Source organism: Arabidopsis thaliana, chromosome 3 (genome assembly GCF_000001735.4).
Source record: "Arabidopsis thaliana chromosome 3, partial sequence".
NCBI lineage: Eukaryota > Viridiplantae > Streptophyta > Magnoliopsida > Brassicales > Brassicaceae > Arabidopsis > Arabidopsis thaliana.
In genome coordinates, this window is record NC_003074.8 from 9,879,871 (window position 1) to 9,903,245 (window position 23,375).

General features: G+C 34.7%; 6 protein-coding genes and 1 non-coding gene across 10 annotated transcripts; 4 read left to right on the forward strand and 3 right to left on the reverse strand.

Moving 5' to 3' along the window:
* Nucleotides 1–1,257: 1,257 nt before the first annotated feature.
* On the forward strand, nucleotides 1,258–5,332 carry AT3G26820 (Esterase/lipase/thioesterase family protein; the record flags this gene model as incomplete). Of its 2 annotated transcripts, none has more annotated exons than NM_001338835.1 (16): nucleotides 1,258–1,435; nucleotides 1,534–1,638; nucleotides 1,982–2,033; nucleotides 2,214–2,269; nucleotides 2,360–2,518; nucleotides 2,615–2,719; nucleotides 2,931–3,046; nucleotides 3,161–3,282; nucleotides 3,387–3,495; nucleotides 3,615–3,745; nucleotides 3,848–3,897; nucleotides 3,997–4,214; nucleotides 4,318–4,431; nucleotides 4,646–4,731; nucleotides 4,808–4,918; nucleotides 5,007–5,332. In NM_001338835.1, the coding sequence occupies 15 exons, from the start codon at nucleotides 1,258–1,260 to the stop codon at nucleotides 4,866–4,868; spliced, it is 1,662 nt and encodes a 553-aa protein (NP_001326780.1). The 2 variants fall into 2 exon arrangements, with proteins under 2 accessions (NP_001326780.1, NP_189317.1); NM_113594.1 differs by having other exon boundaries at nucleotides 4,646–4,733; nucleotides 5,007–5,197.
* U2.18p lies at nucleotides 1,367–1,433 on the forward strand. The gene has a single exon (NR_141151.1). It is a non-coding gene; the product is annotated as an other RNA (small nuclear RNA).
* A 2,714-nt stretch (nucleotides 5,333–8,046) lies between the features above and the next one.
* PAD3 (Cytochrome P450 superfamily protein) lies at nucleotides 8,047–9,921 on the forward strand. Its single transcript, NM_113595.4, has 2 exons — nucleotides 8,047–9,004; nucleotides 9,103–9,921. The coding sequence occupies exons 1-2, from the start codon at nucleotides 8,120–8,122 to the stop codon at nucleotides 9,688–9,690; spliced, it is 1,473 nt and encodes a 490-aa protein (NP_189318.1). The 5' UTR covers nucleotides 8,047–8,119; the 3' UTR covers nucleotides 9,691–9,921.
* Nucleotides 9,922–12,920: 2,999 nt separating this feature from the next.
* PES2 (Esterase/lipase/thioesterase family protein) lies at nucleotides 12,921–16,467 on the forward strand. Its single transcript, NM_113596.2, has 14 exons — nucleotides 12,921–13,319; nucleotides 13,430–13,481; nucleotides 13,606–13,661; nucleotides 13,749–13,907; nucleotides 13,980–14,090; nucleotides 14,211–14,326; nucleotides 14,430–14,551; nucleotides 14,628–14,736; nucleotides 14,847–14,977; nucleotides 15,062–15,428; nucleotides 15,518–15,631; nucleotides 15,716–15,801; nucleotides 15,889–15,998; nucleotides 16,094–16,467. The coding sequence occupies exons 1-14, from the start codon at nucleotides 12,938–12,940 to the stop codon at nucleotides 16,282–16,284; spliced, it is 2,106 nt and encodes a 701-aa protein (NP_566801.1). The 5' UTR covers nucleotides 12,921–12,937; the 3' UTR covers nucleotides 16,285–16,467.
* Nucleotides 15,672–18,136, reverse strand: AT3G26850 (histone-lysine N-methyltransferase). 2 transcript variants are annotated; one of them, NM_202639.1, is made up of 4 exons: nucleotides 17,879–18,136; nucleotides 16,778–17,640; nucleotides 16,604–16,700; nucleotides 15,672–15,710 (listed from the first exon to the last, which is right to left on the reverse strand). In NM_202639.1, the coding sequence occupies exons 2-3, from the start codon at nucleotides 17,543–17,545 to the stop codon at nucleotides 16,671–16,673; spliced, it is 798 nt and encodes a 265-aa protein (NP_974368.1). In that variant the 5' UTR covers nucleotides 17,546–17,640; nucleotides 17,879–18,136; the 3' UTR covers nucleotides 15,672–15,710; nucleotides 16,604–16,670. The 2 variants fall into 2 exon arrangements, with proteins under 2 accessions (NP_974368.1, NP_566802.1); NM_113597.3 differs by lacking the exon at nucleotides 15,672–15,710 and having other exon boundaries at nucleotides 16,361–16,700.
* Nucleotides 18,137–18,644: 508 nt separating this feature from the next.
* Nucleotides 18,645–19,586, reverse strand: AT3G26855 (RNA-directed DNA polymerase (reverse transcriptase)-related family protein). The gene is made up of 2 exons (NM_148756.2): nucleotides 19,277–19,586; nucleotides 18,645–19,097 (listed from the first exon to the last, which is right to left on the reverse strand). The coding sequence occupies exons 1-2, from the start codon at nucleotides 19,478–19,480 to the stop codon at nucleotides 18,810–18,812; spliced, it is 492 nt and encodes a 163-aa protein (NP_683598.1). The 5' UTR covers nucleotides 19,481–19,586; the 3' UTR covers nucleotides 18,645–18,809.
* A 1,837-nt stretch (nucleotides 19,587–21,423) lies between these two features.
* On the reverse strand, nucleotides 21,424–22,249 carry AT3G26860 (Plant self-incompatibility protein S1 family; the record flags this gene model as incomplete). Of its 2 annotated transcripts, NM_113598.2 has the most annotated exons (2): nucleotides 21,646–21,749; nucleotides 21,831–22,014. In NM_113598.2, 2 exons carry the CDS (start codon nucleotides 22,012–22,014, stop codon nucleotides 21,646–21,648), a joined length of 288 nt encoding a protein of 95 aa, NP_189321.2. The 2 variants fall into 2 exon arrangements, with proteins under 2 accessions (NP_001319651.1, NP_189321.2); NM_001338836.1 differs by having other exon boundaries at nucleotides 21,424–22,249.
* Between the last annotated feature and the right edge of the window lie 1,126 nt (nucleotides 22,250–23,375).

Genomic DNA, 23,375 nt, shown 5'->3' on the forward strand with positions numbered 1-23,375 from the left:
ATATATTGTGGGCTAATTTTTGAATTGGGCTAAAGCCTCACATGTGATTAATTTTGAGTTGGGCTAAAACCTATCACATAATTGTTAGTTATTTATGTTAAAATAGAGGTTGCTCTCTCTCACTATTCATACATTTCTCAGCATTTTGGCTAAGATCAAGTATAGTATCTGATTTTATCAATTTAATATCTGATATATGGACTATTGGTTCACATGATACGCTATTTTTAAGTTAGAAACTCACATTAAAATAGCTTATCTGAGTTTTCACAAGTGGTCTAAGCGTTGCTTATATTATTGCACGGATATGGCTCATTCCCACCACCAAATATAGTCCAAATTTTTATGTAAATGCAAAGACATGGGATTTGGTGGTCTTAGACAACTTGTCTCCAATCTCCCTCCATCTGAGTTTTGTTTTTGAATTTTCTCTAACTATGTTAGAAAGATTTGTAGTGATGAAACTCTATCATATATCCAACACTTCCCCTAAAATTCCTTTGTTTCCGTTTCTGCATAATTCCAGTTACACACAAAGTGCATGCTTCCATCAAGTAATTCTAAGAAAAAAAACATTTGTTCACAAACTATGTCCTTTCATTTTTGGATGGTATAGTATATATGGGACAACAAGTAACTAGCTTTTTTGGAGTGTCTTGTTCAAATTTTTGACATATAGATTTGTTTGTATACTACTATATTTCATTTAACTGCATGTTTTAATAAAGAAACGGATCTTTGATACATATAGGTAGTTTTCTAAAATCATTTGGATCTTGTGTCATATCGATTTATTTGTACGTGAGATTTGGCTCACCTTGCCGATTAAAGTTCAACTAACGTTTTGTAAATTTTATTTTGTTTATAGAAATTCAGAAGAGGAAACTTGCACGTCTAAATTTGTATATAAATTATAAAAAGAGCCAAAATGTCACTGTTGTTGGTGTTTATAACCTCTCTTACATACAAGTCGCAAGACAAGAGGTGGTAAATGTGGACTTTTATTCTAACTAATTAAATACAGAAAGATGGAAAGACAACTTTCTCAATTACTCTCTCAAACACAAATTTGATTCTAACTAAATTAAAGTTCAACTAAAGTTAGTTTGTAAATTGTATTTTAGGTTATACTTAATTGTACTACTTTTTCAAAAAATAAAAAACAACTATGTTTTTATTTTCCGCGCATCTTTGCTTGGACGAGTTTGTCGTGTTCTTATTATAAACAAATAGAAAAACGGCAAAAGTCTCACACAAATGGGGGTTACATTACTTCGCTCAATCTTCGGTCTCTGTGCCGTCTCATCTTCATCAAGAGTAACTGATTCCTACTGTTCAACGAAGTCATATCTCCGACGACGCCGGACCTCCGCCTCGAAGCAACGACTCACGGAGATCAAATCCGTAACATCCACTCCTCCTCCTCCTTCTAGGGGTATTCGACGGAGACGGAAGAATAAAGATGAAAACGTGGTGCACAATCCGTATTCGAAGATGGAGATTTGCGAAAAAGCTTGTTGGATTTTTTGGAAGAAGCGAGAGATTTCGTTGGGGATGGAGGAGGTCCACCTCGTTGGTTCTCTCCGTTGGAATGCAGAGCTCAAGCGCCAAACTCTCCTCTCCTCCTCTTTTTACCTGGTTCGTCGTATAAAACTTCTTTCGCCTTTCTATCGTAATATGAATGAATGTGGTTCCCGATGGGATAACTTGATTACACTTCAAACAAGGTTGTTATACACGTGTAACCACTTGGATTCTTGGGCATTGGTCCGGGTGCTTTAGTTAGGGTGAGTTTGCGGTAACATGCAAAGAGCATGCTCACCTCCGGATTAGTCGGACTTGACCTAGACACGATACCGATAATTCAGTTTGGTTGAGTTGGGATAGTTTCTACGGATTTGAAGTTTTATTTCATTTCCATGGAACACTGAAATGTTAAGTCTTTTCAAGTTAACAAAACTGAGAAAACTAAAACTTGCAGGGATCGATGGTACTGGACTAGGTCTCATTCGTCATCACAAGAAACTTGGGGAGTAAGTAATGTTTTATTCATTTCCTTTTAAGTTTCTATTAGCTTTTCCATTTTTTTAACATTCCCTGTATCTAAAAGAGTATGGTTTCTCTGTTTTTGTAACTTTGATTTTAGGTAGTTTAATTTTGAAGTATTGGCATGTTAAGGGATCTTTATTTTTAAAGTTTTTGTATTTGAATAGGATTTTTGATATATGGTGCCTTCACATTCCCGTCAGTGATCGTACTCCATTTAAAGGTGCCTTTATAACCCCCTTGTAAAGTACCAAAATGGCTATTTAACTGAGAAGATAGCTAATCCCGTTTAAACCTTTTTGTGTGTGTTTAGACTTGGTGAAGCTTATTGAGAGGACAGTTAAGTCGGAGAACTACCGTTTCCCAAATAGACCAATATATTTAGTTGGAGAATCTATTGGAGCATGTCTTGCGTTAGATGTTGCAGCCAGGAATCCCAACGTTGATCTTGCTCTGATCTTGGTTAATCCAGGTACACAAGCTAGGTCTGCGGGATTCTTATTTTGTCGCAAAAGATAACAAAATATGTACATCTTTGTTCATCATAGACATTAATTAATTTTCGCAGCCACACATGTCAACAACTTCATGTCAAAACCTCTATTAGGAATGCTTAATGTTTTACCTGATGGAATTCCCACACTATGGGAAGACGTATTTGGTTTTAAGCAAGGTACTTTTATTCCCTTATCATATTTTATCTTGAAATACAAGCTTGAGGTCCAAGTTGGATCTCTATAATGGTTTTGGCATCTTGTTGATTTTACTTAGAAAGCAGTGACGGCTGCAAAATTTTATATAATATCAGTTCCTTGTAGATGGAGAACTTATTAAAACATCAAAAACTTGTGTGTCTTCTTTGTTCCCGGGGCTTTATCATGTAGGCGCTCCATTGACTGGAATATTAGAAGCTATGTCAAATGAATTTTCCGTCCAGCGAATGGGCGGAGTGGGTGGAGGGATGCTAAGAGATCTCTTTGCAGTTTCAGCTAATCTTCCAGTAAGTGTTCCTTCTTAGGAACTCATGATTTATAGTTTATAGTCTATACATTTTCAGTTTCACTTATCAAGTTCTTAAGTAATGCGATCAACACCTTGAAAATTATATTTGTAGACTCTGAGTAGGATGTTCTCTAAGGACACACTCCTTTGGAAGCTTGAAATGCTAAAGTCTGCTATTGCTTCTGTAAATTCTCACATATACTCAGTTAAAGCTGAAACACTGATACTTCCAAGGTCCAATAATTTTCTTTGTTTTAGAAATTATGAATCTCTTTTACTTTTTTCAAAGAGATGTTATAGCTTGGAGCATAAGTGTAATGTGATTATGACTATCTCAGTGGACGTGATCAATGGCTGCTTAATGAGGAAGACATTGTCAGATACTCGCGAACGTTGCCAAATTGTATTGTACGTAAGCTTGATGACAATGGACAGTTTCCTCTTTTGGTAAGTGATCTCTCTTCATCCAATACTTAGGGTTTAATATTGATACTACTATTAAATAGGTTCTTGAAATCTCTATATATCCTACACTTCAATTATCTCTCTTTTACATCTCATGTTAGGAGGACAGCTTAGATCTGGCTACTATCATCAAGCTTACTTGTTTTTATCGCCGTGGGAAGTCACATGATTACGTTTCGGATTACATTAAACCTACCCCTTTTGAGTTACAACAACTATTAGACGAGCACCGGTAAATGCCTTACTAATTGCTATATCTTAGTTTTTCTATATGTATATAGCAAAAGAAATAAAAGGTTATAGTAAATACTGAATGGAATATTCCGCGGTGCAGATTGCTAATGGATGCTATTTCACCTGTAATGCTATCAACTCTAGAAGACGGTACAATTGTCAGGAGCCTCGAAGGATAACCTTCGCAAGGGCCGGTTGTGTACGTTGGATATCACATGATATTGGGGTTTGAGTTGGCTCCAATGGTAGGTCTACTCTTAAAAGAGAGGAATATTCACATGCGTGGTTTGACACATCCGATGGTATTTATGTATATCCAAGACTCGTTAGTCGACCCGAAGATGTTTGACAAATATAAGTTAATGGGTGGAGTACCTGTCTCCAATATGAATTTCTACAAACTACTGCGTGAAAAGGCTCATGTGCTTTTGTATCCTGGAGGTGTCCGCGAAGCTTTGCATAGAAAGGTTATGTTATAATTAATATATTGTTGCGTGGTGACCTTTTTCGGTTTCTACAATTTTGGATATTAGTGTTTTGGAGGTTAACATGTAAAGAGAGACTTCACAGGGTGAAGAATACAAGCTGTTTTGGCCAGAACAATCCGAGTTTGTGAGAGTTGCATCTAAATTTGGAGCGAAAATCGTTCCTTTCGGTGTTGTTGGAGAAGACGACATCTTTAATGTAAGTATTCTCTACACAAATATTAAGATCTACACTATTTCATTTCCTTCATGTAACTATTTATCACATATGCATTATTAACCCCATTCAAATTTCTACTTACTCGAGATTCTCGGCCTTTACCAAGATTGTTGCGTTATTCAACATCTTAAATGTGCGTTCAGCGAACCTCGGTTTCGAGTAACTTTGGCTTGAGACATTGGCTGATTTTCAGATTGTATTGGACTCCAATGATCAAAGGAACATCCCTATCCTAAAAGATTTAATGGAAAAAGCAACAAAGGACGCTGGCAACCTAAGGTGTTTTATGTTTGATCACACTATATATATTCTCATTTATAAACACATATGTGATTTTGAACGTCATAATTGTCAGGGAAGGAGACGAAAGCGAATTGGGAAACCAAGATTGCTATAATCCCAGGACTTGTACCTAAAATTCCAGGGCGGTTCTACTATTACTTTGGCAAACCAATAGACTTAGCAGGTATCTATATAATCTAAGTGTATGCTCTCTACATCAAATCACTGACCTCATTACTTGCAATAATGGCGGGGTTTTTTTTCCATGGCAGGTAAGGAGAAGGAGCTGAAAGACAAAGAAAAGGCACAAGAGGTTTACTTGCAAGCAAAGTCTGAGGTCGAACAATGCATTGCATACTTAAAAATGAAAAGAGAGTGTGATCCTTACAGACAATTGTTGCCAAGGATGATGTATCAAGCCTCACATGGTTGGTCTTGTGAAATCCCAACGTTTGATCTCTAACTTATACTGTGGCTATATATGTTATAGACATCTAATCATATGATGTTTAGAGGTTCTAAGATTCTTTAGAGATCTAAAGATCTTTTATTTGTTCATCGAAAATAAGACAAGATTATTTAACTGAATGTACATGACATGAATCTATCTATTACTTTCGTAAGATTACAAGTTTTTATTTATGTTTTGAATGTAATGTTAAACTAGACTCAAATAAATATTACCACAAATCTGACATTCTTTTGAAAAATCTGGCATGCTTTGGAAAATATGGCATTCTTATATCAAGTGTGAGATATTCTTTTGAAAAATCTGACATCTTTTGAAAAATATGACATGATTACATCAAGTGTGACTGTGACATTCTTTAGAAATATATGTGACATAACTCTTTTGAAAAATCTGACATTCTTTTGAAAAATATGTATCATAAGTTTTTTTAGTACACCAAGTGTGACATATATTCTTTTGAAAAGTCTGAAAATATTCTAAGAATTTGAGACTTTAGTTTCCAGAGTCAAACCAAACTTGGAGGCCTTTACATGCATCTCTTATCACCAGTCGCTCGGATTTATGAAAGTTATAATGAATGCAGTCGTATGTAATCTTTCTTTAGGATCAAACAACAATTTCAATTACTCTGTCTAAAATTCTTGATTTACATGCGATCAAGGTATACTGTATATAGGTAATTTGTTAAAAATGCAAAACTCACAACCGAAGAAGATTTATGTTATTTTGGTTCTTAAAGTACGTAGATAGTTTTCTAAAATCAAATTAAAAATCTAAGAAAATATACAACGTTAAGAAAGAAAAAACAAAGACACACACACACATACATGTGAACACCCTCCCGATTGGAGTTAAAACTAATTTAAGTTTCGAAATTAAAACAAGATCCAAAAGGTCACTGTTGTTGCGGTCTTTACATCCAAAAAATGTATTTATTTGTGCTCTACTCTTTTAAATACAACAGGAGGTGTGCAATATGGACTTTCTCAATTATGTTGTATCCTACCTATATAATGAAATAAAATCCAACGGAAGAAGGCCATTAATTCTCCTCCACGTGCGTTATGTCTTTTATTTGTTTTCTATGGGGCTCTATTATGTTTGGTCAGCGCAACCTAATTATTATTTTTTTGTATCATCAAACAGTTGTGTTTTTATTCTTCCACGATAGTTCAATCTTGTTTTGTGTTTTTATTCATCAAAGATTCAATTATCTTTTAAACACCTAATTTTCATACAAAATATAACTTTTTTTTTTATAAGATGATAAGACTTTTGGTATTCCTTCTATTATAATTGTGATTCCACTCTTGTGTATTGTAATTTAAAAACTTAAAATTTTATATTTTAGACTAATATATCGTCAATATTAACCACTTCAAATATTTATTATAAAATCTACTTCGGCATTTTCAAACGTACCCACTTCCGATTCTATGCAGTTTAACTTATTACACTAATTTTTATTTTGATGTGTTTTTATTTATTATGAAATTATTACAATAATCTAGTAAAGTTAAATTATAATTCACCAAAAGTTTGCGGTTGCCAAATATTCTTCATTATTATTATTTTTCATATCTCAAACAAAGTAGTTATGCAACCTTGCTTAAAATATATGATCCCATAAATTTTCAAAACCGGTTTTATATGCAAAGTACATGTCAAAACGTTATCTTATTTACATCCATTTACTAATCAAATATCTATTTTACCACAAAAGGTGTGTTTTATACCCTATCATGTTTTACTCTTGAGATATGTTCTTTGACACCACCCACAAAATATCTCTACGAAATACGAAGCCACTATATGTCTCTTTAATTTCACTTTTTATAGTTTTTTTCACCGCTAAAATTGTTGACTAAAAAATATATTGCATAAAAATAATTGATAATATATTTATAAGAAAAACTATGATAAGAAAAAATATAATCGGTTGAAATGAGTCATGACTAACAATAATTAAAGGTTAGGAAATTAAAAGAAAATAAATTCTGAAATAACTAAAAAAAAAAAAATAGAAGATGATGATATATGGATCCCTATACTAATATTTTGGAAGTACATTGAAAAACTAACTTTCAAAGACCCAATTAATTAAGCTCATTAAGGATAAACATGTTAAATACTAACTTATGGACATTAATTAAATTAAAAATTATAAAACGAAAATAAATTGATGACAAAAAAAAAACTATGAATTTTCTTATTAGGATTTGTAATCTACTTTCTTGAAAAAAATTGAAGTTTACTGACGGCTTCCTTTTTTTGGAAACTCCAAAATAACAAAACATATGAAGAAGTTTTGGAATAGCCTTTGACTCAACAACTTTAACAATAGAAAGAAAACATGTTTAATTAATGTTCATGCACTTCGTCTCGGCTGCCCCTTGTGGCCTGTGGGGTTGCCGGGTTGGCTTAGCTTGAGACGACCCAATACTGAATTTGTTAGCTCGGTCAGTGAAGTCTACATGCATGATACAAAAAGATTGACTAGTGTTTAAGTTTTTTTTTTTTTTTTTTTTTTTTTTCATAAATGGTAGTGTCTCATATTAGAAATGGTAGTTTGAAAAGTATTCAGTTTGTTTGTTCACTTTGGATTATTTGATTTTGGTTTTGTTAATTGAATCAGTTTTGTTTGAAAAGTATTCACTTTTGAAAAGTGTTCACTTTAAAAAGTTTTGTTTGAAAAGTGTTCACTTTGAAAAGTATTCTTTGAGAAGTGCTCAGTTTTGGTTTGTCCACTTACGATTATTATTCACAAGCTACAGCGGATAGTAGTGACTAGTGACTTATGACTTTGAATAAAGAATTTCCCTCTAAAGGAATGAATACATTATAAATAGATTATTAACCTAAGCTTGATAGAGAAGACAGAACAAAAAAAAACACAAGAACAGGGCAAGGAAAATGTCGGTTTTCCTCTGTTTCCTCGTCCTCTTACCCCTGATCTTAATCTTCTTGAACGTTTTGAAACCTTCGAAATATAAGCTTCCTCCGGGTCCAAAGAAGCTTCCCATCATCGGAAACTTACACCAACGCAGGACACTACATCCGAGGAATCGCCGTAATCTCGCCGAAATGTATGGACCAGTGGCGCTTCTCCAATACGGATTCGTCCCCGTGGTCGCGATCTCTTCGAAAGAAGCAGCAGAGGAAGTGCTAAAGATCAACGATCTTGAGTGTTGTAGTCGACCAGAGGCGGCCGGAATGAGAGCAACTTTTTACAACTTCAAAGACATCGGGATGGCACCCTTCGGTGACGAGTGGAGTCTGATGCGGAAGCTCTCGGTGGTCGAGCTCTTCAGCGTGAAAAAGCTTCAATCTTTCAAGTATATCATAGAGGAAGAGAATAACTTGTGTGTCAAGAAACTCTCTGAGTTTGCTACGAGACAATCTCCGGTGAATCTTGAGAGAGCCATTTTCACTTTAGTCGGAAATATAGTGTGTCGTATCGGGTACGGGATAAATCTCTATGAGTGTGATTTCTTTGAAGCTGATAGAGTCGTGGATCTTGTGCTAAAGGCTGAAGCGGTCATAAGAGAAACTGTGTTCTCTGATTTCTTTCCCGGAAGAATCGGTAGGTTCATCGACTGTATCTCCGGTCAGAACAGGAGATTGAAGAATAATTTCTCGGTAGTAGACACTTTCTTTCAGAATGTTCTTAACGAGCATCTTAAGCCTGGAAGAGAGAGCTCTACTATTGTTGACTTGATGATCGATATGAAGAAGAAGCAAGAGAACGATGGAGATGCTCTCAAGTTCACCACTGATCATCTCAAAGGAATGATCTCGGTAAGCCTTTAGTCTTTTTCAAGTTATATATATTCCACAGTGGTTAAAAAATCTTGCAACAACATACCAATATATTTGTGACTTTGTGTTTATGTCAGGACATATTTGTAGCAGGGATTGGTGGAGTCGCTGGCATAACACTATGGGGAATGACCGAGCTGATCAGAAACCCAAGAGTGATGAAGAAAGTGCAAGACGAGATTCGGACAACACTTGGGGACAAGAAGGAGAGAATCAAAGAAGAAGATCTAAACCAACTTCACTACTTTAAGCTCGTGGTCAAGGAGACATTAAGGTTACATCCAACAACTCCACTCTTGCTCCCAAGACAGACAATGTCTCATATCAAGATTCAAGGCTACGATGTTCCTGCGAAAACACAGATCTTAGTCAACGTTTATGCGATGGGTCGTGATCCAAAACTCTGGGAAAACGCAGATGAGTTTAACCCTGACAGGTTTCTCGACAGTTCCGTTGATTTTAAAGGAAAAAACTACGAGTTTATACCGTTTGGATCTGGTAGGAGAATATGTCCAGGGATGACAATGGGTACCATACTTGTTGAGATGGCATTGTTGAATTTGCTTTACTTCTTCGATTGGGGATTGGCGAAGCAGGAGGAAGCCAAAGAGATCATCAATGGGGAAGAAAATTTTCTAGCCTTCTTTCAAGTTCTTCACCACTGAATATATGGTTTGGTTCCTATCAAAAAAAATATATATATATGGTTTTGTTATGTACACTAGTTTCTAAGATAATAAATGAAAATTGTATCTGCTTTTGATTTAGTTTCAATAAAAATAAAAAGTGATGATCCAGTTGGAGTCAGCTTCTAAATATCTGTATTGTTAATGGTGGAACATTATATCCATATTTTTAATTTCATAATTAATGTTAAAATCTTTCACTTGTGTTTGGCTATATGATATTTGATATAGTAGAGAGAATTATTTGTAAAGTTGTTTAGATATGGATATAAGAAATGGCATTAATTGTAATTCTTTTGAAAATGAAGATTTATTTCAAATTTTCACTTCAAAAATACTAATATAGATTAAAATTGTGCTACAAAAATGGTCATTATATCACATAATACACACTATGATATGTGAATATATAATACCATATTTAAACAATGTTATCATGGTCACCCTATTATAGCTCCAACAAATACATCCTATACTATTATTTGGAAAGTACATAATAAAAAATAACCTTATTTTTTGTAAGTAATTACATAGGTATGCCATTAGAAATAAAATTTTAAAGAGTTAATTAATTTAATTTAATTAGAAAAACGAAAAACATTATTAATTTCCAAAAAAGTAACCAATCAATATCAACATATAAGATTTGATATCTAAATTTTAATTAATTTAATTTAGTTAGAAAAATAAAATACATTATTAATTTCCAAAAAAGTAACCAACTAAAATCAACAAATTAGATTTGATATCTAAATTAACATGTTAATTTTTTATTAATTATTATACTTCACCTCTCATCTTTATATGATTCTATTTTTGCGAAAGAAATAATATCATCATATCATCAGTATAAAAAAATAATTAGAGTTTTTTCGCATATTCCATGATTTGAATTTTTAAAAACGAATAGAAACTGTTCAATACATGAAAATATATTATAACGGGTCAAAAATAGATTTAAGAAAACTTTTGACTGAGTAACGGGTCATAATTTGAATATTTATATTTAATTTCATACATATTATTTTGAAAATTTATAATCTTATATACTATAATAATTAATAACATATTAGATTTTTTTTTATGTGTATGATGTAATTTAATTTTTAGTACAAGCTGGAAAATCCTACAATTGACGGGTTTAGATCGATATGAATACAAGATGGTATACTACAGGTGAAACGCTAAAATTAACAATCAAAATACAAGTGTATAATCTTAAAACACTAAACAATATAAATAATATCAACAAAACATATACAACTCGCAGTGTACTATACATTTAAAATCAAATAAAATAATATCATATATTTATAAATCATCTTTACAAAAAATGTTTTTAGTTTAGCTAAAATATAAGTCTACCTGCGGTATACCGCGGGTTAATATCTAGTTGTTTATGAAAACGGTATCACAACAATTTTTTATAAGGCATCATATTTAGATGTTCTAAGATTCTTTAGAGATTTAAGATCTTTATTTGTCCATGGAAAATAAGACGAGATTATTTAGTTGAATGTTCATGAGCCTATCTATTATTCCGGAAGGTGTCAAGTTTAACTAACTTGAGTATAAAGGTTTTATGATTCTAGTCATATGTGATGTGGCTCTAGCAGCACAAGTATTTCAACTATACTGTTTGAAATAATGGATTCTTCAGGTACATGTTGAAGGTAGAGAGGTAAAATTTTCATTGTAAAACTCACAACCGAAGAAGAGCAAATTACACCTTCAAAATACACAACGTTAAAAAAAAAATGACATGTACGTAAGTTTGTAAATTTTGTTTTGTTTTGTAGAAATTTCAGAAGACGAATCTTGCACGTCTAAATTTGTATCTAAAATTATAACAAGATCCAAAAGGTCACTATTGTTGGTGTTTATAAATGCTTTCTTTTCATTTTTGCTCTAAACTCTCTAAAATACATGAGGTGGTAAATATGGACTTTTAGTCTAAACTAGATACACACAGATGCGAACAAAACTATCTCAATTATGCTGGAGTTTTGCCTTTCCTAAACTTTGTTATAGATTTTCTAGATGTTAGACACAAATAAGATAATATCCTCTAATAGTATATGTCTTCTGTTTCCATTAGCATTATTATTACCAAACCTTCATTTATTCCCTGTTGAGTTTTGATCCAATTTTTCCTGTTTCTTTTTAATCTATAATAGTCCTTTTTATTTATCTATCTAAAGAGAATTCTCATAGTGGCAGCAAGTAAGGATTATTTAGTTTATTGTTATACTTAAAAGTGTAAAGTATAATAATTTAAGTCGATCGAACCAGGGCTTAGATTGATGTCGGCTGGTAGATTATAGTGTCCCACGTCAGTTGTCATTTGTAAGGTTGCAATTCATTTAAAATTTGAAAAATTGATATTACCATACACACATTCTATGCATAATGTGCATTATCATTTTTTGGACAACGATGTTATTACTTTGCTAGTATATTGTTCTAATTAATCAATCAGTTTACAACTTTGACTAGCCATACAAGAATATTGACTTATCATTAACTTGACGATTTCTTACTTCATAAAAATTAATTAGTCAAACGAATATCTATTTCTTAATTTGTAAATTGTTTGGTAAATTCTCTAATATTTATACTGTTTTCTAAGATTACAAACAACTCTCTTATTTTCATGCATGATTTACACGTGAATAAGTAACAACAACATAGGTCCGCAATGATACCCAAAGCATTTCCTGACCATTCACACCATTCAGGTCTAGTACTTGTGCTCTTATTCAATCATATATGTTATCACTAGATTTGTTTCTTTATTTATCCCTTTTAATCAAATTGTTCACCAGTTTCTACGGCTCAAAAACCAAAAAAAATCATAACACATGACACATGTGACATGTCAAATATATATATTTTTATCCAAAAAACGACATGCTAAAGTTTTATTTTCCAACAGAAAATTCCTTTTTTTGTCTTTTTATTTTTTATATAACTAAGAAATTTTCCAACATAAGTTTTTTTTCTTTCAATAATAACTACTATTACTATATTTATTTCATATATTGTCTATTTTTAACCAATAATTACCACATGTGACATGTCCAATATCGTAATTGTATTTTTTTCAAAAAGGAAATACTAAAGTTTTAATTTCCGCGCACTTTCTTGGCTCTTTCTCGGAATAGTTTGTCGTATTCCGACTATAAACAAAAAAACAAAAACTCTTTTCTTTTAGAGCTTCTCACAAATGGCTGTTACAGTACTTCCTTCCGTCTCCGGTCTCTCTGCCGTCGCATCTTCATCGAACCTACGACGTCTGACCTCCGCCTCGAACCATCGACTCACGGCGATAAAATCCGTAACATCTACTTCTTCTCCTCCTACCCCTTCTAGTGGTGTTCAACGGAGACGGAAGAATAATGATGAAAACAGAGCCACGGTGGCGAAGGTGGTGGAGAATCCGTATTCGAAAGTGGAGGCGGCGCGTCCGGATTTGCAAAAGAGGTTGTCAGATTTTTTGGAAGAAGCTAGAGAGTTCGTCGGAGATGGAGGAGGTCCACCTCGTTGGTTCTCTCCATTGGAGTGTGGCGCTCAAGCTACAAACTCTCCTCTTCTCCTATACTTACCTGGTTCGTCCGCTATATCTTCTTTAGCCTTCCAATTTCTATGGATTTAGATTTTAGTTCCATTCCATGGAACTCTGAAACATTAAGCTATTCAAGTTAACAAAAATTTGCAGGGATTGATGGAACTGGACTAGGTCTTATTCGCCATCACAAGAAACTTGGGGAGTAAGTAATATGGTTCCTCTGTTTCTGGAAAATTCCTCTGTTTTCTCTTTTTGGTTTGTCCAAAAAATTTGATTTTAGGTAGCTTTTGAAGTAAGTGATCTTTATTTATATTGTCTTTGAATAGGATTTTTGATATATGGTGCCTGCACATACCAGTCAGTGATCGTACTCCTGTTAAAGGTACCTTCTCGTTGCCCTTTCGAAGCACTACCGAGAAGATAGTTAATGCGAGTTAAAGCCTTATTGTTTGTGTTCTGTTGTATTCAGACTTGGTGAAGCTTATTGAGGAAACCGTTAAGTCAGAGAACTTTCGTTTACCAAATAGACCAATATATTTAGTTGGAGAATCTATTGGAGCATGTCTTGCTTTAGATGTTGCAGCCAGAAATCCCAACATCGATCTTTCTCTGATCTTGGTTAATCCAGGTACAGAAGTTCGCCTTATTTTGTCGGTGAATGTCACGAATGTTTCTCATCATAGACATTGTTTTGTTGCAGCCACACATGTCAACAACTTCATGGTGCAACCTCTATCAGGAATGCTAAATGTTTTACCCGATGGTCTTCCAACGCTATTGGAAGATATCTTTGATTTTGGTTTTAAGCAAGGTACACTTTTGTTCTCTTCTCATATTCTATCTTGAATCATAAATTAAACCAACTAATCAGTTCCTTGTAGATCAAGAACTTATTGAAACGTGACAAAAATGTATCTCTTTGTTACGGTAGGCGATCCATTAACTGGGATGTTAGACGCTTTGTCGAATGAATTTTCTGTCCAGCGAATGGGCGGAGTAGGTGGAGGGATGCTAAGAGATGTCCTTGCTGTTTCAGCTAATCTTCCTGTAAGTATTCCTTCATAGAAACTTATGATATATGCGTTTTTCAGTTTATAGCCTACATATTTTCAAGTGTTCATCTAGTATTGTGATCACAATATATTTTCAGACTCTTAGTAGGATGTTCCCTAAGGACACACTGCTTTGGAAGCTGGAAATGCTTAAGTATGCTATTGCTTCTGTGAACTCTCACATATACTCAGTCAGAGCGGAAACACTCATACTTCTGAGGTCCAAAAATTCTGAATATATAAGATTTGTAAAGAGGTATTAAGTGTAAGTGCTTATCTGGTTATGACTATTGCAGTGGACGCGATCATTGGCTCCTGAAGGAGGAAGACATTGACAGATACTCGCGCACGTTGCCAAAATGTATTGTCCGTAAGCTCGACGACAATGGACAGTTTCCCCTTTTGGTTAGTGATATCTCTTCATCCAATACTGATACTAGTTTTCTCATGTCAATTGAGAATATCGGATCATTCATAACTTACACTTCAACTATCTCTTTTACATCTCATATTAGGAGGATGGTGTAGATCTTGCTACTATCATCAAGTGTACTTGTTTTTATCGCCGTGGGAAGTCTCACGATCACATTACGGATTACATTATGCCTACCACATTTGAGTTAAAACAACAAGTAGACGATCACCGGTAAGCTCTGAGTTATATCAAACAAAATCAGAATATCAAGTAAAAAGTTATAGGGGATACTGAATGATATATTCCGCAGTGCAGATTGCTAATGGATGGTACTTCTCCTGTAATGCTGTCAACTCTAGAAGACGGCACAGTTGTAAGGAGCCTCGAAGGATTACCTTCAGAGGGACCTGTTTTGTACGTTGGCTATCACATGATATTGGGATTTGAGTTAGCTCCAATGGTAATTCAACTCATGACAGAGAGGAACATTCACCTGCGGGGTTTGGCACATCCCATGCTATTTAAGAATCTCCAAGACTCATTAGTCGACACGAAGATGTTTGACAAATATAAGATAATGGGTGGAGTTCCAGTCTCCCATTTCAATATCTACAAACTACTGCGTGAAAAGGCTCATGTGCTTCTGTATCCTGGAGGTGTCCGTGAAGCTTTGCATAGAAAAGTGATATATAGTTTGTAAACTTTTTCCGGGTTTCTGCATTCTTGAAACTTGTTATTTTAGAGGCTTTAATGAACAAACAAAATTTGCAGGGTGAAGAATACAAGCTGTTTTGGCCAGAACGGTCCGAGTTTGTGAGAGTTGCATCTAAATTTGGAGCCAAAATTGTTCCTTTTGGTGTTGTTGGAGAAGACGATATCTGCGAAGTAAGCTTTCTCATATGCTATACATTATAAATATCCGAACCTCGGTTTGGCGTAACTTTGGTTTGGACATTGAATGATTCTCAGATTGTCCTGGATTCTAATGATCAAAGGAACATCCCTATCCTCAAGGATTTAATGGAAAAGGCAACAAAGGACGCTGGCAACATAAGGTGTTGCATCACATACTCTATTTATAATTTGTTCTCATAATACTTCTTTCAAGTAATATTCATATGAACATTGATTTTGAACGTCAGGGAAGGCGATGAGAGCGAATTGGGAAACCAAGAGTGCTATTTCCCAGGACTTGTACCTAAGATTCCAGGGCGGTTCTACTATTACTTTGGCAAACCAATAGAAACAGCAGGTATGTACTTAGTCTTAATGTATGCTCTCTACTTCAAATCACTGACCTCTATACTTGCAAGTTGCAATAATGGTGGTTTTTCTTTTTCATGGCAGGTAAGGAGAAAGAACTAAAAGACAAAGAGAAGGCACAAGAGCTCTACTTGCAAGTTAAATCTGAGGTAGAACAATGCATTGACTATTTAAAAGTGAAAAGAGAGAGTGATCCCTACAGACACTTATTGCCTAGGATGTTGTATCAGGCCTCACATGGTTGGTCTTCTGAAATTCCAACGTTTGATCTCTAAGTCTCTCTTTGTACCCACCCATTTAATCATGATGAATAGAGGTTCTAAGATTCTTTGGAGATCTAAGATCTTTATATGTTCAAGAAAAGTAAGACAAAAGATCATTTAATTGAATGTGATTGTACATGAACCTACCTATAAAGGTTTTATGAATGCAGTCATATGTGATGTGACTTTAGGTTCATACATGCGTTTCAACTACAGTTTAAAAGGATGGATTCTTCATTTACATGTTATGAAAGTAGAGGTAAATTCTGCATTGTAAAACTCACCACAGAAGAAGAACGATTCTGACTAAACATCGTTTATCAGACAAGACAAAAATGTAGAATCTTCTCCAGCTGGGCAAAAGTGTTATGTGAAATCCCCTTTGATTCGCTTATCTACTATGCTTTGACATACTTGTCTACATAACCCTGCCAAAACAAAAATGAAGAACCATGACGAGTCTGGTTCAGTGAATGATGGACTGAGAGGGGATTATGTTTCTTACCATAACCAGTTTGGTAAGCTTCTGCTGTGAAGAATCAATGTACTTATCGATCTTAGCTCTTGATTTGGGAATACGACGACCCTCCATTGAGTTTGATACTTTATCCACCACTCTCTTCACAATAGTCTTAAACGCCTCCTTGCTCATATTCCCTTGTCTCCACGATGGTTTCAGAAGATCCTTGACGAATTTTGTAAGCACGACTTTGAAAAGCTTCATGGACCTTGATGAATCTCTCTCCTTTGATTTCTCTCGAGACTTTTTCCTTGTGTTATCGCCTTCATGTACATTGTTCTCTACCTTCGGATTCTCATTATCAGAGTTTGGAGTCAAAGTCTCATGGCTATTACATTCTCTTCCATCGTCCACATTCTTACCAAACTCATCATCCTCTCCAGAAACAACTTCTCCAATCTCAATTCCAGCAGTGTTTTCTTCAACATCAGCTGGTTTGTTCGAGGAAACACTGACCCGAGCAGTCATTTCTGACTCACATAAAGGTTCCTTATCAACAGCTTGGTTGTTTTCTTCCATACTAAGCGGTCTATTCGAAGAAATGCTCGCCTTCGGTACAATGCACAAGTCGTTATCTGGTTCATGCTCCTGAACACAATCTAATTTCACAGACGCTGGTTCAAAACTGTCTACAAAAGGATCATACATATCACCAACAAGACCACATTCCGGAACAATCTTGCCTTTTCCAGAGTAAGGCGAAGAAGAAGCTTGTCTAGAACCATCATCAGGAACCTCTGTCTGAAAAGTCATGCCTTTGCTTGTTACAGACTTTGGTTCTGAGCTAATAGATAAGTCAATTCGAGAAGTTGGAGTACTTGATTCTTAAGGTCTCAAGCTAAACGCCACTGCAGAAAGAAAAAAAACACACAAAGCTTTTAGAAAATCAATTCATGGGTTACTTCAATTAAAGCCCTAAAACATGAATCAAAGCAATGCTGCAACACAAATATCAAAAGTTCAATACTTTAAGAACCCTAAAACCCTAAAACCAAGAATTAGGTGTTAAGCACAGAGAGATTCATCGCCAAACTGAAATTGATCAAAACAAAAACAAAATCGAATGTGAAACGAAGAGAAACATACTCCATTACGAGATTGAAGAAGAAGAGAAGCTAAATCGCGTCTAGTGATGAATACATGTCCTTTGTTTAATTCAACGAAGAAACCAGTTTCTACTTGTGAAGTTGTCATCTTTCTGATTTTTGTTTTTTTTCTTCTACTCGTTACAAAATCAAATCCACCATTACAACAAGAGACGATTTCGGAGAAATCAAGAGAATTGAATAAGAGGAGATGATATTGAATATTGATACCTAAATGTCTTTGGATCGAACTCACTCCTCAGGCGAATGAAAATTGTATTTTTATATATGAAAGACGAAAGAAGAACCCTAACTCTTTTCTTTGGGCCTTTTGTTGGGCCTTAACGTTTAGGTTTGGTGTTGAGACTTAAACTTAGCTAAATTATATTGACCCATTTTAACAGGATTATTTACGGTGGTTGTATTGAATTGAGGATTTGGAGTAATTTGTGATATCACATATACCTACCTACAAAATTGAATGTCCGAGCTGACACTTTTGCAAAAGGGGCTCAATCTCGATATGTTATTTTTTCCCATATAAGTTTTCAGGTTCTAAAGTGGTTGGTTCTCGATGCTCACTTTTTAATAATATATGGAGTCTTTTGGCGTAAAAAAAAAAAAAAAAAAAAAACTTGTCAAGAAGATGATTCGATGATGCTCGGTTTATGATCTATTTTTTCTTTTTGTCAAACCAAATCATATATCACTTAAACAAGGTTTAGAGGATACATATATAGGGCGGTCTTAGGCTCTTAGCGAGATGGTCAGCCACATAGTTTGCTGCTTTCGGGATAAACTTACATTTGAAATCACTAAGGGAACTTGAAATAAAGAAGATATCTGATAACATGCCATGAATCTCCACAAGGGGCGAGTTCGAGAGGATGGCCTTGACTAAAACTTGGCAGTCTGATTCTAGAGTGACGAAGTTAGCTCCCAGTTGTAAGGCTGAGATAGCGGAGATAACACATAATTGCAAGAAGAAGAGTGTTTGGTGTATGATCCCGAAGCTTGGGAGAAGATTTTCCATCCCAGGCTCGCACGATGCTCGGGAAAGTTGAAAGCAGCATCGGATTGCAGGATAAACATATTGGGTTGCAAGGAGTCCTCTCATCATGAATCCGAGGGAAAAGGGAAGGAGTAGAACCAAGCATGGATCCCATCTGCTGGGCAGTTTGCCATTCCTTTGCGTCAATGATGGATTTCATAATAACTTCCTGCTTAGAGAAAGAAGTGATAGCAAACACCACTTGATTGCGAGCAGTCCATAAGTTCCATCAAATCCAAGGGTATAGAGGTCTCCATCCTAAACCCGTAGGAGGGAGACATTGTCTCTTCTTCACAAGAGCAAAGCCTTCTTTTGTATTAGAGAGGGTAGGCAATTGACATTCTATACTCTCTGAGCAAAAGGGCAGTTGAATAAGATGTGAGTGATGGTTTCAAAGTCTCTGCATCGGGTGCAGAAAGGTTCTATAGAAATGTTCCGGGAAAGCAGTTGAGCCCCAACAGGAAGAGCATTATTGAGCGCTTTCCAAATGAGGAGTTTGATTTTTGGGGAGATTTTCAAGGACCAAATATCTCCAATCCAGTTGTTCGTCATATGAGGGACTGGAGGGTTCTATCGCATTATGTTCCTTGCCACATGATAGCCCGATTTTGTGGTGTAGAGACCATCTGAGCTGAGGAACCAAACTTTTTTGTCAAGGCATAAGTGTTTGCTGGGCTTGATGGCTAGTGATATACCTTTACTGATTTTAGGCATTATTTAGGCATTTGTTTTTGAGTATTTTTGTTATTTCTAGAGTCGTTTCTATTCCTTTTCATGTTTTTACACGTTTTAGATGCATTTGGAGATTATGGACACCAATATCTGACGGCAATTCGATTTCGAGTCTCTTTGAAGTTTTAAAGATTTGCATATTCGCCCCAGAACTTTGGGATGCATTTGGAGATTATGGAGAATTCTAGAAGAAAACATAGAACTTATGCTGTAGAAGAAATCCGGAGACCAAAATTCGCATAGGTGTCGATCGACACCACCCCTAGTGTTGCTCGACACCAATATCTGACGGCAATTAAATTTCGAGTCTCTTCGAAGTTTTGAAGATTTGTAGATTCGCCCCAGAACTTCTCCCTATTTTCAAAGAAGTCCATGCACGTTTATAGAACTTATATATAGATTTTTAAGGTCATTTTTAGACCTAAGCTTGGAGAGGTTAATCTCCTTTTCTCTGTTGTTCTTGGGAGAAAAACCTTGTGGAAACTCCGGTTAGAGAAGATCTTTCTAAACGCTATTCTCTTGTTATTTTCTTTTAAGATTTTTTATTAAATCATGTTGTTTGCTTCAATCTCCATGCTTGAGTAGTTCTCTTGCTAGGTTGAGGGTTTATCTTTAGGGATTTAGATGATATATAAGATCGCCAAGCTGCTATGATTATCTTTAGAGTTCTTCGCCTTGATTAATCTTAATGATAGTTCTAGAGTACCTAACTAGAATTTTATCCTAAGTAATAGGTAACCTCTGAAAGGGCGCTTATTGCTAAAACTATCATAGATAGGCCTAAGTATTTAGATGTGGATAGCTCTGGTTTCGATACTTAGGTGAGCAGATCAAACCTGATATTAATGCATGTTTAGCAATTAGGGATCCGCGACTAGCATTGGGATCTTTAGTCATTAGGCATAATTAATTATTGTGACTAGTGTTGGTTAACTTTACATTAGTGATTTGAGTTCTAGAACGGTTCGATAACAATCCTAATCATAGCTAGATCTACTAGTCATCTATTTCTTGAGAATATCCTTAAACATGATGCTTTTCTCCATCTGATTTACAACATGATTTTAAATGCTTTTCTAGTCTTTAATTTACAATCTTTTTCTGTTTAGATTAATTCGAAACTGTTAGTCTATTGTGTGATCTTGAGAGTTTTGTCGAATTCGACCCTAAAGTACTGGAGTCGATCTCTTAATTTGAGAGAGTAGTCTTAGGATTAATTTGACATACAACAAATTTATTGGACATGGATGTAGAAGGTGATTTGAGACGGAAAAGACTTGTCTAGTGTAGGTTCCCACCTTTGGAGGATAACCATCCATTGGGAGAAGTGGAAGAGTTGGTTCTCCAAAGATTTGAGTAGATCAGGTTTGTTGGCGAATATATCTGGTTCATTGGCGAATTGAAACTAGAAAAGGCTGTTTCCGAGGTCCGCACCCACCAGGCGGGAAGAGGTTTTCCAGTGATCAGAAAGAAAAGGGATGAGGGACAAACCTTCTCGATTGCAGGATTGGTGAGTCTTTAGATGATTGTGAGTTCATGTCTTCGAAGAAGCTTGGAGTTGTCGAAACCAGGGACTTCAACTCTAGGAGGTTGACAGGGTGTGGAAGGAAATGATTGAGCTTTTCCCTTTTCCGCCTAGGAGAGACGATGCGCCATTGAGCTTAACATAATGTTACATTTGATTTTTTAAAATATAAATTTTAAATAGAAAAGGATTATTTTAGAACTCCTTTTCACAAAAGTTCTTAACTAGAAAAAGTATATTGTTTGAATAACATTTGTTTTATTATAGATTTACAAATAATGAAATGTATAACATACAAATTTTAGATTTTATACATAAATGATATACTCAACACAATACAAATAATGTTATTATCATTTTACACTCTCATTGAATATTAAAAATTTAAATCTTCTTACATTCAAATAGCTTGTTAACGTTTTTAATATATCCAATCATATTTTTTATGCATAAAAACCGGTCAATTAACACCTCTCTCAGCTTTTATCTTTAGATAGATCCCATCTTCTCTTGCTCTCCAATCCCATACGCCTCCATCATCTGAAGCACTGTAAAGTTTAAATGCTGTAAAGTTTTGATGGTGTCTATAATTAGGCCCTTGTCTCAAGGTACACATGAAACGAGTCGTAGCAAATATGTTGGTACCAAAATAATTGAACCTATGCCCTCCGATCGGTATTATTAATGGACCTATAACGTCATCTTTGGAATAACATCTCATCCATAAGAGTTTTTTGTTTTTGAGTTCGTTACCAATCCTGATTCCAGCGCTAGATACATGGCCAAGTATGCAAAAGCTACACACAAGTAGTATTGAGAGGTTTTGCATTTTTACATATATATTTGGATTGTGTTTGGTAGATGTTTAGATCTTTTTCGTGTTGACTTGTTTTCGTGTGTGCTACATTTGTATTTAAAGCTTTTCTTGTTTCTCTATTAATATAAGTTTGCTATTGATAGTTGAGGTAACAAATGATCGAAGACTATTAATTTGTGGTCAACCTAAAAAAGGATTTGAATTTGTAAGTACCAGCCTAGCTTGGTTTTTTAGGTTTTTGAGTGGACCTCGACATCAAACTGGAGGGATCTGGAATGTGGGATTGGGACCGTTTCTGTGGTTGGGTGGTTGTGAGGTCCAGTTGAACATCTGATAAATAAATAGAAATTCTGTCATGATGTCACATCTCTAGAATTAGTCGGATAACTTAAGTTGTTGATGTTAGACCAAGATCTATCTAATCCTAGACCCTTAATTCGATGTTGATCCGGATCACCTATAATTATCAACTATGGTAAATAAAAAGATCCAAATTAATATATATTGACTAATAACCATGTTTAAAGAAATCTTTAAAAAATAAAATCCTAAATTATTGATGTCCAGCCTAAAAAGCTAATAGGTTGGTATCTCATGTCTGTGCCACACCAATAGAAAAAGTGGTTTTTTATTTTGTATTTGCCAACAAACTAATGCCTATAGTCGAGGTATCAAATCAATTTATGTTAATCCAAATTAATCAATATAATCGAGGTATCAAATCATTTATGGTGGAAAAAGTAAGTGAACTAATTTATGAATTATCTCATTCATAGATTGTATCCAATATGTCAACTCTATAATTTGCAGCATACAATATGTCCACCAAAATGAAATCGCAAATAAGTTGCTAAACTGATACTATCTTCATAATCTATATATACTTACTGATTATGTCCATCGTTTTTGCATATATAAACAAAAAAGCGCACATGGCGAATCAATCTGTTAACTATATATCCTAACGCAACGGAATTTGACAAAGATTAACTGGGAGTAGAAAACAAATCCAAGATGAAAATTCGAAGAAGGGTCTATGCATGCATGAATCATGATTATTGATTGTGGGTTACAATAGATATCATTCTTTAGCTAAAGATACTAGTTTTGATTTTACATTAGTAGTTACACACGAATTTTGTGGTTGTTACATATGAGTTTAAAGGCAAGTTAATTATAGATAAATTATTATACACATGAATGAAATTATATTATTTTCTTAGAAGCCATTACTCATAGTTTTTTGGTGGCACATCACACATAAATTAGTGTTAATAGTTTTACAGCTTATTTAAAAAAAAAAAATTGCTTAGTAGACAAATTAAAATTAAAATAAGACTATTTTTGTATACATAATTTGTCTTAATGAAGAG